The 16,612-nt window shown below is 44.1% G+C and overlaps 1 protein-coding gene across 1 annotated transcript in view; it reads left to right on the forward strand.

Moving 5' to 3' along the window:
* Positions 1-4,896: 4,896 nt before the first annotated feature.
* Positions 4,897-16,612, forward strand: part of LOC119184965 (uncharacterized) — a 60,387-nt gene continuing 48,671 nt past the window's right edge. The window contains exons 1-2 of the mRNA XM_075872420.1: positions 4,897-5,123; positions 10,274-10,330. Coding sequence (XP_075728535.1) covers positions 5,043-5,123; positions 10,274-10,330 — 138 coding nt within the window. The 5' untranslated portion in view covers positions 4,897-5,042. The remainder of the gene's footprint in view (positions 5,124-10,273; positions 10,331-16,612) is intronic.

Here is a 16,612-nt window from a genome sequence, read left to right on the forward strand (position 1 = left end):
ACACATTTGCACTGGTATTGAATAAAATAAAGGGGGCGTTGATCAAAAGCTCCAAGGTGGCAGGGGTGTCACGTTCAACTCGTAGAAGCCTTCTCAGTTTTGACGCGGTCAGCTTCATTCATGGAAACCTGCCAGTATTCTGATCGAAGATACAGCGACGAAAACAACTCTGCTCCTTGCCAACAGTCTAGAGTGTCGTCGATTCTGGGTAGCGGATAATTATTTTTGCGTGTCATATTGTTAGGGCGCCTGTAATGAACACACATTCCGGGTGCTGCCATCCTTGTTTTTCAATAATACCACCATGAAGGCCCATGGCCTATTCGACGGCTGCATGACGCCACGATTCAGCTTATCAAACACTGGATCGTCCATAACTTGGTGTTCAGCGTGAGAAACCTAGTATAGATGCTTAGGCAACGTTGCGTGGATGATGGTTTACTACGATGAACAAATACAGATGTTTGACCCAAATAGGTCGGTTTGAAGTTGAAAGACCTCCGGAGGTGGTTGCAACGCTACGGGAGATTATCGGAGACGCTGAATAGTCGAGCTGTGTGCCGTACTGAATGATTGGCGGTTCTTTGGTACAGCTAAGACAGTAACTCTACAATAGAGACCATCCAAGTGTCTTGTGGCTGTTCGGAGGGCCTTTCAGTGTATGAAAGTGCTGCCTCATCGAGGCTAGAAACAGACGCACTTCCAAATTCATGGGGAAGTGGAGAGTGAGAAAGAGCGTCGACATCTGAAGGCGTCCAGCCTACTTTCTTGCCGTAAGCACTGCGCCGTGCTCCCAACCAGCCTACAGAAATTAGGTGCCTTTGTATTTCTTCTAATCACTACAACCACCTCTTGCCGAGGGCTCTCATGCTTTCTTGCTGAGGGCATTTGCTTCAATTCACCGAAGAAAAATGAAGAAGAGCTATCTTGATAAGCTTGGTCGCCGCTAGATGAACGCAGTTTTATTGGTCAGATATGTTATTAATTAGAAAACCCAGATTTCGCAGTGAATGGAGCAGAGGAACCAACAGATATTCATCTGCAGAAGAAGAAAACAATTGGTGCTTCAATTTTACGAAATACTGTTTTGTTTTCTGGCCTTGCAGTGCTTGACCAGGCCATTATTCGCCGTCTGTAGAAAAGTCAGCGATAAAACAAGTTACGTTTGAATGAAGTTGCCAAGATAATCCTATTAGATTTGGCACTTCCATCTCGAATATTGTCCTCAAAACCAACGAACAACATGACCAAAATAGTCCCTTCACAGCCGGCCACACTGGCAGCGACGTCCTCCTGCATCGGCGTTACGCGTTACGGGATCCGTCAATATCGAACGGAAGCGTTGAGCGCCGTGAAAGACCGCGCTCGACCAACGCGGTGTACCAACGGCTGACTGTGCGGTAAAAGCGGAGAAAGAAATCTGCGTTCAACTTTGTGATATTCCGCTGTGCGCAAGTAGCTAAACATAGATTCGCCAACCATCAATGTGAAATCAAAAAATTAGAGGACCCTAAAGCTTTTTCGCCTTTAAGAGTTTAACGCGATTGCGAAATCGGGCCCTTAGTGCACCCTTCAACCGCTAAAAGCTTACTTATTCATGTTTACATACAAAAAAAGGCACACAAACACGCAACAGTAGATTGGACCAGTGCGCACTATTATCGCTGAATTGGCTCGTTTTTGTCATGACACCTGTCCAATAAAATGTGTTCAAAGGACCCTAAACTTTTTTTCAAGTAACCATGAAATTAGTTCACTACAAGATTTTTTTGCCTCACGCATTCAACGCTGCAAAAATTATAGGAATCCGTCCAGTGCGAGTGGAGTTACAAAGGTTTGTCACATGCTGCAATTGCATTATTTCTTCTCTCGTCCCGATGAAAGCGCTGGAAGCTAAGCAGGAAGGGATGGCAGTGCAAAGAACCTACCACGCCTCGTGACCTTGAGCACTTTTTTTAGGGGCGAAGCTCCTTATAGCGGCACCTGTTCGTCTTTCGTAGTCGTACGCGTAGTATGTAATCAGTCTCACGTTTTGACCTGCAAGGTGGTGCCGGTGGGAGATTTCTCCTGTGCGTTGTTGAACAATGAAAAATTCGGTGCGTGCGCGTTAACTAAAAGTCGAATTCTCCTGTCTCTCATTCCCCATTAGCAGCCATTGGCATGTACATTGAGCACTATCTGGCGAGAAAGGGTTGCTACGTTATACTCGCTGGGCGTAACCTCCTTGGTTTTAGAAAGGTTTAGCGAGCGTTGGGCCGCAGTGCCATGAATAAAATGAACTCGAGGTGGTTAAAGGTAGGAAGTAGACACAAAGCGCAAGCCGTTAGAAAGTGTGCGTGTGCCTCCTCTCGTTTAGTCCTTCGATGGTCCGCTGGATTGCAGTGCTTCTATATCGGGAATATATGATGAAAAGATGCGAGATGGTTGTACTTGGAGCGTTGAATAGATGAACGAACAGACCCACAGACAGATGCATAGACAGACTCACGGATGGCTGCACCAACGAATGGACGCATGGTCGGACGCAAGGGCGGATGCATGGACGAACGCAAGGACGAACACACAGTTGGACGTGCGGACGCACGAAAGGACGCACGTACAGATGGACAAATGAACGCATGGACGGTCACACTGATGGACGCATGGATGGAAGGAAGCAAGAGCAAATAAACGGATGGATGCTTCGCCCCACTCTCCGTCATTCACTCCATGGATATGCTGCCATTTTTTTTTCAAATGCGTGGCTTTTTCAGTGTGATCGCGCGCACACACGTTGACAAGTAGCGGCCTCCCGCGGCTATCTCGGTAACTTGATTTTTCGGTCGAAGACGCACAGACGATTTTTCCCTCACAACCAACATGGCCGATGCCGTTGGCGGGTTTTTTATAACACGAGCTCTAGAACGCAATCGCGTTGAAATTGGTAGTCATTTAAAGGGCAAGTCAACAGACTCTGGAACGCGCAGGAAAAGCTGGCGCATCTTTCGTACGCCTGACCACCCTTCTTCCAAACGCAGTGATGTCAACTCGGCGATCGGGGACGTTGACAATATTACTCTTTATTGATACCTGGTTTCGACCAATTGACGAGCTGCGTGCTGCGTCACGTCGCCGATCACCAAGTTGACGTCACCGCGTGTTGAAGGAGGTTGGTCACGCGCAAGAAAACTGCGCGAGCTTATCCAGCGCAATTCGGAGCCTGTTGACTGGCCCTTTAAGGTCGTTTATTGATGAAGGATAATCAAACAGTCCACACTGCATTATATGTCAATAGCACAGGCTCTCACAGACTCCCAGCACCGGTGATCGTCGTCTTCTTCCACGGGCTAATACTTGTTGGTTGGTTTGCTCCATCAAAACAACCCCTGTGCCGCTCTTTTACAGCGAAAGCTAATATGGTATCACAACATGGGTCACGTGCGGCGCTGTTGTTGTCCGCCACCACCACTGCTGCTGCTTGCGCCCGTAACGGCTATCGCACAAAATAACAAAAAATCAAATAAGGAACATCTAAAACATGTGGTGACACAGTAGGATTTGAACCCGGGTCCACTGCGTGCCTGCCCAGCATTCTAGCTATTCTAAGGGCACGCTGGTGCACACTGTGGCATATAACCTCTTTAGGCGTTATTTTTCATGGTCGTCAGCCGCTGCGTATGACAAAAAATTTGCGCAAGATTGCTTAGAAGATACCACGCTTCTCCGACGATTATTTAGGGATAGCCTAGTGAATGCCGGCTTACTTTGAGAGTTTTTATTGTTTATGGCGTAGTGGGTACTCAGCAAGTGCGCTTTTAGCATTTACCCAAATAGTGCTTAGAAAAGGCTCTGAAAGACCCCTCTTCATGCTTTCGCTGTGACGTTGCTGCGTGTTCTGCGAATGCATTCTCTTTTTGTAGCAGGTAAATGAAGTTAATTCTAAAGCAGATGGTCGAGGGAAAAAGCTTTTGTTATGGCTTGTCTCTTTACAGCATTTGTGAATGACACACGATCTACAAAAAGATTTCACTTATGTTACCACAGAGTGTAATATAGTAGCTTGACAAGTGGGATAAACTTGTGCAGAACTAGATAGATCAATTCCTAAAAGCTTTGACGTTACTTAGAGACTTTTGTAGTGCTTTGAATTTCTAGACGAAGGAGTCTCGATTCTCCGGTTTTATCTTGCAGAAGCGTGGGGAGTCAATTGTTGTGTCAAATTATGAGCACTGTCTAATTCAAAACTTCAACAGAGGTGATATTGCATGAACCTAGAAATATTTATAGCAGTTCCTCCTTACGCATCATTTTGAATAGGAAGCTAAGTGAAACCACTGCTCTCCTCAATGCATTTTTCACTTTACGTTTAAGTGTTCTTGTTAACAATCAATCCCACTGAGCTTCTATTATTGTGATTCCCGAATGAACTAGTGGGAATTGTGCTACTTTGGATGGCAATTTTCAACTCGCTAGACCAGTATTTCCTAGTGTATTTGCACTTTGAGCGTATTGAAAACGACTAAATATAATAATAAGAATAACATTATTATTATTATTATTATTATTATTATTATTATTATTATTATTATTATTATTATTATTATTATTATTATTATTATTATTATTATTATTATATCATGTCAATGAACTTGGCTATGCAAGGGCATTTCCGTTTAGGGCAAGTATGTTGACAGCGTACAAAAATGTTTCCAAAGTAGAATTTGCAGGATATAGAGAAGCAAATCAACTGGCTAAGCTATGTGACTATGAAATTCAAGCAGGGAAAGGGTAATGTAGTAATGAACCGGCCCCCCAGTGCAAGTTCACCAAACTTTTTCTTGAAGAATTCTTAAACAAAGGGTATCTGTGCTCCTTTTTGTCTATTTATATAGCCATTGAACTTAGCCTTCGCGAGTAGAAGGTTATTCTGCAAGAGATATATAAGGGGATACTTGTATGTTTTAACTCTATAAGAAAGTTTTAGCAAATTTATTTGTCCGAGCCCTATTTGCTCAACAGTATCAAAATATATTTGTCCGAGCCCTATTTGTTCAACAGTATCAATGGCTTCCTACAGCAACTGGCGTTGGTCTTGCCTTCTGATTGCTATATTTATCCCTTCAAATCGGGCGGCTGAACAGACGGTAAGTTACCCACTCAATGTTTCTGGTCAATATGGTAACTGTTAGTTATAGGTGTGGGTAATGTGACAGCAAATATAGCTTTTTACTAAGTAGAACAGCTTCACAAAGCAGTGCTGATAGGTTATCATTTCTAAAATTATCTTGGCTAAAATATTAGTCTTGCATATCGAGAATTGCCAGTAATTATTATTTAGCCAATATATTTTTATTCTGATGCCCTATCAGCACTACTTCTTGATGTTGTTCTTCTAAGTAAATAGTTATACTTGTAAATCATATATATGTACACTTTGCGACATATCGAAACAGGTGCACATGAAAGTCGCAAGTGGCGCATTTTCAGCAGTGATCGTTCTGTGTACATGATAAAGATGTATTCGTATGTAAAAACTGTGATGCTTTCTCTCAACCCGATGAAGGACATTCGAGCGAGATGTCTATGGCATTACACAATGCGGAATCTGTCGAAGCAGCGTATTGTTGTACATAGAGAAAAGTGATTGCCTTGTTTACAATAAACGAATCAGAGCTGAATCAAGAATATATCACATTTTCCTTGAGCAGCGCAGGCGCCAATTTTTTATGCGACTTGGAACAGGTCTCAATGCAAACTTGCCTAAAACGACCATCACAAATTTATATTGCTGTTGCTCCGTGATACCTCGGTCGGCTGTTCAGCCAACACTGCTTCCTCGTATGGGGAGCTTGTAGTGATCAGTAAAAAAGAATTTCTTCAGAAAGGATATTTATCCCTAAATTTTAACATTGAAATTGTGAGCGGTTTCAACCCCGCAAATTGGGATGCCTGGGCAAACTAGACATGTTCTTACAGACCTCAAAATAAGCAGAACCCTCAGCGCGTACAGTTTCTCTGTGAAAGTGATGTATCGACTGGCCTCGTTAGGGACAACACAAATAAGAAAGGACAGCTGTGGCTTGTTTGAATTCTGTATATGAATAATAAGTTTTGATGAGTTTTCTTAGGCAAACAGATCATATAAATTGTGCGTACACCGCAGAATACGTGGGTCACATAACTTGATATCAGCCTATATATATACTTTTTTTATCTAGGCGTCCAGAGGAGCACAAAATTGAATACAAATGTTTTATAGTAGCAGTGACATCAACTTGACGAATGCCACGTTTTTTGCGTCGATGCGTAGTTATTGTCACCTAAGTAATGATTCAGTACTAATAATGCATCAGCGAGACGGATTATTACACACAATAATAATTAGTATGAATAGTACTGGATATATTTCAAAATGGGTGCATAGCGCAACAATTTCAAGACCGGCCAACACTACCAAGCGGTCATCTCCCGTCCCGTTCCACCTTATGACGTCCCCACACTAAACACTGACGCAAGTTTCAGTTGCCATTTCGTCTGCTTGCCGCACACGTGTAAAGGCACGTCTTCACCACCTCCATTGTCGCCACCACCGTCATCAGCCTATCTTATGACGTCCCAACACTAAATGCTGACACACGTTTTAGTTGTCATTTTGTCGGATCGCCGCGCAAGTGCAAAGGCATGTCTTCACCACCTCCATTATCGTCACCGCCATCATTAGCATCGACATGCGACAATAAAAACACTGAGAAAAATTTATCGACTATCACCCCGAAGGAAACCTTGGTGGAATTCGAAGCAGCAGCGATGTGCAAGGCGTTGACCTGGTTGAAATGAGCGTTGACGCGGCTGCTGAAAAAGCATTTTAAACAATTGAACGTGGTGTAGCATTTACTCGAGTAAACATTTGCTTGAAACACAAAAACTGGGTTGGTGGGTTGGGTCTCGTGTAAGTTTAATCGCAGAAAAAAAACCCGCAGTGTTTCCACTCGACGTGTGGTCGAGGGTCAGGTAGTGGAGAGGGTGAAACGAGAGATGAGTGTGTTGCGAGAGGGCAAGGGAGCCGGCCGCTGCAGCCGCTGTGGCGAGCGTTGCCGCGGGTGAGGGAGTGATTGATATCAGCGTGCGCTTGCAAGAAATCGTGCGAGGGGAGTGTGACAAGAACGCGCAGCGGCGGCGTGACCTTCTTAGCCCCGCTCCAACACCTGCAGAGAGGGCAACGCATGGCAGCTTGTTCGTTAGGACGAACGTACCTATAGCGTTACACATGTGATTGAAAGTGCCGCTTTGCATCTAATACAGAAGCGGGGTTTTACCCGGCATGGCGAATCATTTGCGGTACGATCACCTACTGAGTGGGGCAGCTGGGGACCCATGACGTACGAACGCTGCAAAGCAAGCGCGGTTACGACCAACCATGGTTGACCGCGTTGAACTGCGGTTAGCGCCAACCATGGTTTCCCGATGTTACACAGCGTAGAAGCATCCTCGGTTAAGGTGGATAACCCCACCTGGAGTAGTAAAATCACCAGAGCCACTTCCTTGCATATATATGCTCAGAATACATTCAGCAGCAACCAGGCATAAATGTCATATGTGCCCCCTAGTACATTCATGCACCAACTGGTACATCTTGTTCAGATTGTCTATCTTCTTCCGGACTTGCTTTGGCGTGAAGCGCTCTGCGTCAAGCGGAAGCTTGGCGTTCCAATCGGTTGTAATTGCCGCGTACACATATGCATTGCGTGACGTGCTCAGCATATAACTCAAATGATTTTCTCACAGCCTTATCAGGCTTTACGCTTGGTTCGTGCCGGCTAGATCATGCATTTTTCACGCGCACTCGCCGGCTTGCACTCATCGGTGGTGAGCGCCCCCATTTTCTCGGTTATAATACCTAACCGATGTTGCAGAGCTCAGTTTCTTAAAACCACGGTTAGCGGCATAACCGTGGTTCCGTGTGCCGTGTAACATCAGTGAGACGCGACTTACGTAACCGCGGTTAGCGTAACCGTGGTTTAGGCTGCCTGTGTAACAAAGGTATAACAAGAGTATTACTTTTTCGTGATGGCCACAGCTTCAAATAGCCACATTTGCGCTCACGACAGTCCGACAAATCAGCTAAGGTGACACTACAAAACCACAGCCTTCGTGAACGCGCTGCACTAACCAAGAGAAATGAAGTAAGTGAGGCCATTTTCAGACAGCCAGGTACCCCCCCCCCCCCCATATGATGCCACAATTAGACACCGTTATTACAAAAATAAAATTTGCAGTCATCACAGCTCGCTCATCATCCCTAAGCGCCTCAAGTGGGTTCTAAAAGCTCGCGGAACACGTGAAAATGCTGTCAATTCGAAAACACAGTGTTGAGTATTTAGGCGCTCTTTGCGCTCAAAATAGGATGACATTTACTTAACGAACGCCATTCATACTGCACAAAAATAACGATTGCATACCAAGCAATTGAATGAAAGCCACATCTCGACCTTGAAATTTGGTGTCACTGCTTCTGTGATTATGTCGTGGCAGATACCACATTCTGTGGAATTTGATTTCAAGCAATCTGCGAATAGTCTCTGCGGAATTTCGTGTCTTTAAGGTGAGTTCTATGAAGTTTATAGATATGCTTTTGAACGATTAGCAGCTGTGTGTGCAGCTTAGGATTGCGAGACACGTCTACTGCACTGGTGTTTACAGGGTAACCTTTATATATATATATATATATATATATATATATATATATATATATATATATATACATATATATATTTTTATATAAATATATATATATATATGTGTATATATATATATATATATATATATATATATATATATATATATTTATATATATATATATATATATATATATATATATATATGTATATATATATATTTATATATATATATATATATATATATGTATATGTATTATGTCAGCACTGGCGTTTATGTGCAGATGTCAGGAATGTAGAAGCGAAGTGAATATTTTGTCGCACTATACAATTTTGCATAATTAAGTTTCCCGAAACTATTTTTGTGGGGTAGGACAACGCCTTTAAACAAGTTTCCGAATCATAGTAACACATCTGTAATCTTATCCAGTTTTTATGGATAGGTGAATGATTGAATATATCCAGCTGTGCCCTTTAAGCTATAGGCTGCTCATGCCACCTAGTCATGAAGTCATGTACTATTACTGTGTGCTGAAAGCTTGGATTTCACTCAGGCCTTGATTGTAGCCACCAATCAGTTAGCCTCGCCCTGAATATTTCTACCCGTTTAAAGTCTAATTTTCCCTCACTATTCCGAAACCCCAATGTCTCGAAAAATTGCGCGTCATTATCTCAGACGATAGAGTGAAGCCTTTTACAGAACCGTATCAAATGTTCTGCCTTCCCTCCTCGTCTCCACACTCACTACATAACACTAATGTGTCTTCGTAATTGGATCGGTACGCCTTGGTACGCAATATGCCTGTTCTGGCTTCTAACAGCACCTAACTACCCCAAGAATTATCGTAGACTTTTTCTCTTGCAATTTCCTGGTTGAAAGTTCGGTTGGTTTCCAGTGATGATTTCGTAAGCATTACAATCTTTCACATGTCTCTCCCTGTTTCATTGGCCTTCTTCTACACTGCTGTTTCCTTTTGGCTTGGTATTCTGCTCTTTTCTAAATACTTGCTTGACAATTTTCGAGTTTGGTTCCTCCATTTAGTATCAACATTCTTCATGTACAAGTAGCTGAAAACTTGCTAGCCCAACGCTCCTTTCCCATTTTTCACAATCGCTCCTCAAACTCTATCTTGCTGCTAGCTACCCTGCACTCAAACGATGTCCATTCATATCACCCTGTACCCCTTGACTTTGGTGTAGCCGTTTGCTCCAAAAGCAAATCTACTTGTGCCACGTTCTTTAATTTTCAATTTTGCTTGAACCTCTGACCTCATGCCGAAGACTGCATTGCCAAACGTCTAACCTGGGACAATGACGCCTTTCCAAATGTCTCTGAGTGAGCGTTTTTGAAATAAAAAAAACGCAGCATAAATGTCTGTCACTTTCACAAACCGTGCCAAACAAGCAACCATCACATGAATATTCTTCGCCTTCTCATCTATTTTATTACCGTAAGCATAATAAATCTTTGGAACAACCTTGAATTTAAGTGAATGCGTAATTACTGCAATAAAAAGCCAGCCTTGCCTCTCAAAACTTTCATTGGGCAAGGGCTAATTACAACAATTTCGGGACTTCACCTATAAGAGCGCACCTAACTGATAATCTTTGTTTTTTAGGATACAGCTTCAGCGTCAACTGCTCCACGCAGCGGAGTATGGACGTGGCCAATAGTGGTAAGAAAATCAAATGAGCTATCCTACTAATCTGTGGAAGTTCACTGAAAAACTTTCATTCTGGTTCATAAAGTGAGAGGCACTGAGTAAGACAAGGTCACTGTTATTTTACTCAAAGTCACAACGATGTGCATTGTACTGATATATGGTCAAGCCTAGCACTAAGAATTTCCTCCAGATATGCCTGCACAGTGTTTCAGAGGTGCTTGTGCTATGCCTCAACGAAGGTACAGTTGTCGTTACATCAACCAGAGTTCAGTCGGTGTAACGCGTTAGAATCATTACACGGGGGTTTCACTGTCAAGTACCGTTCCGGTCATGGAAGCATTGGGTAGTGCTAAGTCCGACCCTTTTGCGCCATTGTTGGGCAACTATATGTATACTCCCCGCTAGTGGGACGCGCCACAGCACCGCTGTGAAGTCGTTGCTGGGTCACTCGACAGAACGACGGCGAATGACGGAAAACATGAGCAGACGCAACGTGCTACGAAGAAATGCTGCAATTAGCCTGCGTTGCAAATGACTACAACTTCAAGCACGTGAGCAATAAAGTTCAGTTGTAGGAATCTTTGTAGGTGTTGTAAAAAAGCAAAACATCAAGACCGTGGAATACGGGCCGTCGCGAACGCGTTGGGTAAACGAATAACTCACATTCTTCACAGCCGTTCACATGACAAAATATTTTAATGAAAGTCTTGTGCTATTGTTTTGATTGGCGTTCGCAGAGAACCCATGGTAACCTTGACGATCAAACTCGAAAGAGCCCCTGAGCGTTGTGCGCATCATTGTGTGCAGACCGTTGTCGCTAGCGATAAACATGCCGCACAAAGTGACCTGCCATCTTTTGAACTGCAGTTCAAATGGTGTCTAGTGATGACCATGATCATCACTAGACAGCATTTCTTTAGCAAGCATGTCTAGACAGCATGTCTAGAGAGCATGTCTAGACAGCATTTGTCTAGACAGCATGGTGTCAAGTGATGACCATGGTCATCCCTCGACAGCATGGCGAGCATATGTTTTAATTGCTAACACCTGCGTGAATACTTCTCCGGGCGTCAAAAAAGTACTAAATAATTTAGTGAATTGGGCTAGTTGAATTTACATACTTAAGCAACAGCATAAAAAAACACGCCCAAGGAAAGGAATCACTTGAGACAGCGCTTGTCCTGTATGTTTGCTTTCAGTGGCCGTGTATTTTTGCCATTAGCCTTCAGGTTAAATCATTCCAAAAAGCCGCGATATGTTGGTCATCACCACCTTCAGATTTGTTATCCTGTGGCCTGCGCGATAGTCTGAGCAGACTCGCAGTAAAGAGTTTTGCGTTTGGTTTTTTCCGCACGAAACTACACCAGCACGTGTTTCGCACTTGACGTTTATTTAATGAAGAAAGCAATTTCTGAAGTTCGCCATTGACGCCTATTTCCTATTTTGTCATTAAACAGCTTCCGCCTTATTGTTGCCCGTTGCTGTTAAAAGTTAAAAACAAAATTTGTAACCATAAAGCCTCACTCTATCAACTTCGAAAGATAAGTTGTGTTTGTATAAGCATAAAATATTCTAGAACAGGGCAAAACATCCTACTCATACGGGCAAACATATGTACTGCGTTTCGCTCACAGAACCTAGATCCTAAATTTGCAATTTATGATATCACGAACGAAGAAATTTGCTCGGAAGCAGCTAAATCTTTTCGCACGAGGCCTCTATAAATGCTAAAGATTTTAGGAAAGAAGCAATAGAAGTAAGGAAAAATTAAGCTACTGAATTCAAAAGAAACGTTACTTTCTGTGATTGTATTGTAGACTATGATCTGAATAATAAAACTGTTTGAATGAAACTGTTTGAAAATAATGAAACTGTTTGAAAAGACACTTCCTCAGCTGGTGGCAGTAAAGCGAACAACTGTATAGCTGCGAATTGCCGTACGGCATCGCACGTGTACGACGAGCGTTATGCGTTTAGCCTCAAGTCATGCTTTCTTTATATGTAGAGTTTAACGTCCCGAAACCACCCTATGTTTCTGAGAGACGCCGTAGTGGAAGGCTCCGGAAATTTTTGACCACTCGGGATGTTTTAAACGTGCATCCAAATCTGGCGAAACAAGTCTACAACATTTGCGCCTCTATCAGAAATGCCGCGGCCGCAGCCGGGATTCAATCCCGTGACCTGCGGGTCAGAGGCCGAGTACCTTCGCCACTAGACCACCGCGACGGGGCGATCGAACTCATGCTAAGGGCACCTTTTCATGAATAGCATCTGAACGTAAAACGCTATTTTTGATTTCAGTTTCGTCGATAATACATACCCAACAATGAATGCGCATGAAATGCTGCCACCTATGATTTTTTTGCTTCATTTCCAGTTTGTTACACAGCTGAGCCTTTCAAGATGAAATAAACCACTGCTTATTGCACAGTACCTATTGCCGCAAGCTCTCGTTATTCTGCTGAAATTATGAAAGCCTCTCAGAGTACTGTGTCCGTGCACAAGTGGATATAGAATTGTGCGTAAGGACAATTGACCCATACCACTCTAGGACGCACTCGCATGGCGTGAATACGCAAGGACAAAGTAGACAAAGCCAGGGAAAAGTCTCACAGTGCATGAATGCGCAAGAGCGATGTTTACAATTCTGGCATAAGTTCGCAGCGTGTGGGTGTTTAAGGACCAGGCGTACTATTTTCAAAGAAGTTACTAGGCAACCTAAGTAGAATCCATTCCTCCATAAGCTAATTACGAGCCTCTGCGCGTGGCGTTCTGACCCGGCACAGCGCCATATCCTAATGCAGAGAGGGTGTGCGCTGTGTCTGTGTGAAAAATAGGCCAACGATTATTCAACGCCAGGAATTCAACTATAACGTGAAATCGATGAAATATAGAAAACATGCGAGCGCATTAGAATTTTACTAGCAGTCCTTTACCTTCGAAAGATTGACTGACCAACGAAATGAGATAAGAAATGTACATATTTTTTGTGTGTATGCAGTGCACATTTGACGTCTCCCCATCTGTTCTCAGCCACTGAATTGTGCAAAAAGCTCGAATGGCGCCTGGGCTTTGCCTTAAAGAGTAGAACACCATTGCGCAATTGTCACATAATAATTTCTTTTTATAGAGGATGGCGTACAACTCACTCCTAACTGTACGAGCCAATGGGTCCCCGAAACATCAAATGCATTCGCAAAGAATAAGGTACGACCCCTTAAGCAAGCCTTGCGCATGTGCAAGAACAGGAACGGCAGCATAGTGTGGGTCTGAGCAGCATGCATGAAAAATGGAATGGCAGAGACTTCTTCGACATCAGTATTACAAAATGCATAAGAGTGAATCTAATACTGCTTTTGGTCAGGACTCACGCCACGATAGAGCCTATTGCGAAGCGCAGAGAGCCCGTGCTTCTACGGGCAAAGCCGTCGTCAGACCTAAACATTTCGTTACAACACCGTTACAGCCAAGTTCAGCACATGTAACTCTCATATTGTCACAGTGCAGAAACAGCTGCAGTTGAACACAGGACAACTGCAGGAACACAGGACAACAACTCACTTTAATTGTACCAGAACACTAGCAAGCTGATCGGATGAGAACCTTGTCTTTCTCTTTCGCTGTGCGTGCTCTTCGTTGTTCTCGGGGTGCTGCATATTCAATGCGGTATTTACCTCCCTCCAAAGAGCAGCGTCCCGACGCTCTTCTACAAAAGCAGTAGATGAGTCAGAACAATAGGGATTCATTCGCACAACGTGCACGATTTCTTGTTTTGACTGGCAAGTCGTCGAGGGGCTGTCAGGAACGACTACGTAATTAAAGTCGCTCAGGCATTTCAAAACGGTTTAGGGGCCAAAATAATTCTTCAGCAATTGTTAAGACAATCCCCGGCGGCGGATAGGACCCCATACCCACACTTTCTCGCCGCGTCCGGTAGACGAAATGTCGGCGTCGCAGAATATAACGTTAGGCTTCGTAATTTTACTGCTGGGTGATTTGGACGCGTGCAAGCTGCCTCGCTTCTTCTGCTCGTTGGGATAAATATGCAGCGTCCAAATCAATGTCACTGCAGTCGTGCAGTAACAAGGCGTCAGCATCGTCATCACTTCACAGCCATGAAGTAGACTGAACGGCGTTCTTCGTGTAGTCTCTTGCTGCGCTGTATTATAGGGGAACGCGATGTACGGTAGAATGTCGTCCCAGTTCTTGTGATCTATGTCAACGTACATACTCAACATGTCAGCAATAGTCTTGTTGGGGCGTTCTGTTAAGCCGTTCGTTTGTGGATGATAGGAAGTGGTTTTACGATGGGCTTTTCCACTGCGCTAAAGCACTGTCTTCAGGAACGCGGCCGTGAAAGCGGTACCTCGATACGTTATTATGATTGTCGGAGCACCGTGCCTCAGGACGATATTTTCTATGAAGAATCGTCCGGTTTCAACAGCGGTGCCACTTGACAAAGCCTTTGTTTCTGCGTAGTGCGTAAGATAATCAGTGGCGACTATTGTCCAATTGTTGCCAGCATGGGAAGTCGGATATGGCCCAAGGATATCCATTCCATAATGGCATGATTTGGCCGCAAATCATGCGGCCAAATGGCATTATTGCCATTTAATTGCATTATTGGCATTATTGCCAAATAATGGCATGATTTGCGGCCAAATCATGCCATTAAGTAAATACCAACTAGGCCAACAATCAGTATTATTACAATATCCATTCCAATTTGGGCAAAAGGTACCATGGGCACTTGAATTGGTTGTAATAGCGCAGCTGGTTTTAACGATGACGATTTTCGTCGTTGGCAATCGAGGCACGTGCGCACGTAAAGTTACACAATAGCTGGAAGTCTTGGACAGTAGTATTTCTGTTGGATTCTGGCCAATGTGCGTGTGTATTCGAGATGACCGGACGTTGGCTAATTGTGGCAAACACTAAGTATCTCCTTACAGATTGACGTGGGAATGACAAGCAGGTAGGTGCTCCCTCTGGGAGAAAAGTTCTTCTTATAGAAAACACCACTACGCAAGAAGAATGATGGCAGGCTCATTGCAAATGTTCTAAGACTGTTGTTGCCCGGTCATAAAAATTTAATAAAGGAAAGCAGCTCGCTGTCTTCCTTCTGCTTGCACGAAATCGTAGTGGTGTCGACGACAACTACAAACGCCATGTTGTCATCTTCTGTGTCATCGTCACGCTTTATCGGTGACCTTGATAAGCAATCGGCGTCGACGTGCTGCCGTCCGGACTTATACACAAACGTCATATGAAACTCTTGAAGGAGTAAGCTCTACCGTGCGAGCCGATTAGACGGGTCTTTCAAGTTGGTCAGCCAGCAGAAGGAACGATGGTCGCTGACTACGTGGAATGAGCCACCGTAGAGGTACGTACGAAATTTCATAACCGGCCATTCGACAGCAAGACACTCTTTTAGGGGCGAAGCTCCTTAGGGCGTGGGCTGTGCGTCCCCTGTAGCCTGTGTGTAGCCACCTCTAGTTTAGTTCTTGCAGTGTTCACTAGATGGCGGTACCGTCCCCTGTATGTAGCGACCTCTAGTTTAGTTCTTGCAGTGTTCACTAGATGGCGGTACCGTCTCCTGTATGTAGCCACCTCTCGTTTAGTTCTTGTAGTGTTTACTAGATGGTGGTACTTGTAGCTGATGATGAAAAGATGCAAGATGTTATAAACTAGAAAGCGGTACTTGTAGTTGATGAAAGACGCGGCATCTTATAAAATAGGAATGATGTCACATATGGCGCGTGTCATTGGTTGAAGGCAATCGTTCGATTTAGTGCGGCGACGTACGCTAGGGGGAGCGTTGTAATAAAATGCGTTCGCTGTTGGCGCGCGCTCGGAGTCGCTGGATGGATAAGGCTGCACAGCGGAGAGAGCGCAAGGCGGCAGCAGCGCGCGCTCGCAGACAGAATCCCGATGTGCGAGTGTGCGAGGCAAGGGACATCGCAAGCCATCCATCGTCTAAGAACAAATAAAAGTTGATTTGTGTATATACACACACAGCGTTTCTGACGTCTTTCCATGATGATCGACTGGGCGAATTACACGGAAGATTCACAGTTTACCGATGAATCCCTCCGGAGCTTCGCCCATTCATCATCATTCACCCCGTGAATATGCCGTAATTTTTTTGCTTTGTGAAGTAGTTGGACTCGCCGCGAGAAAGCGTCCTGCTAGCATATGCGATCACACGCTCGGCTGAGTCTTGCCACTGGACAACTCACTTTGCTTGTATCAGAGCACTGGATAAGTCAAGTCAAGTCAAGATCCTTGACGATG

The sequence above is a fragment of the Rhipicephalus microplus genome, chromosome 8, assembly GCF_043290135.1.
Source record: "Rhipicephalus microplus isolate Deutch F79 chromosome 8, USDA_Rmic, whole genome shotgun sequence".
Classification (NCBI taxonomy): domain Eukaryota; kingdom Metazoa; phylum Arthropoda; class Arachnida; order Ixodida; family Ixodidae; genus Rhipicephalus; species Rhipicephalus microplus.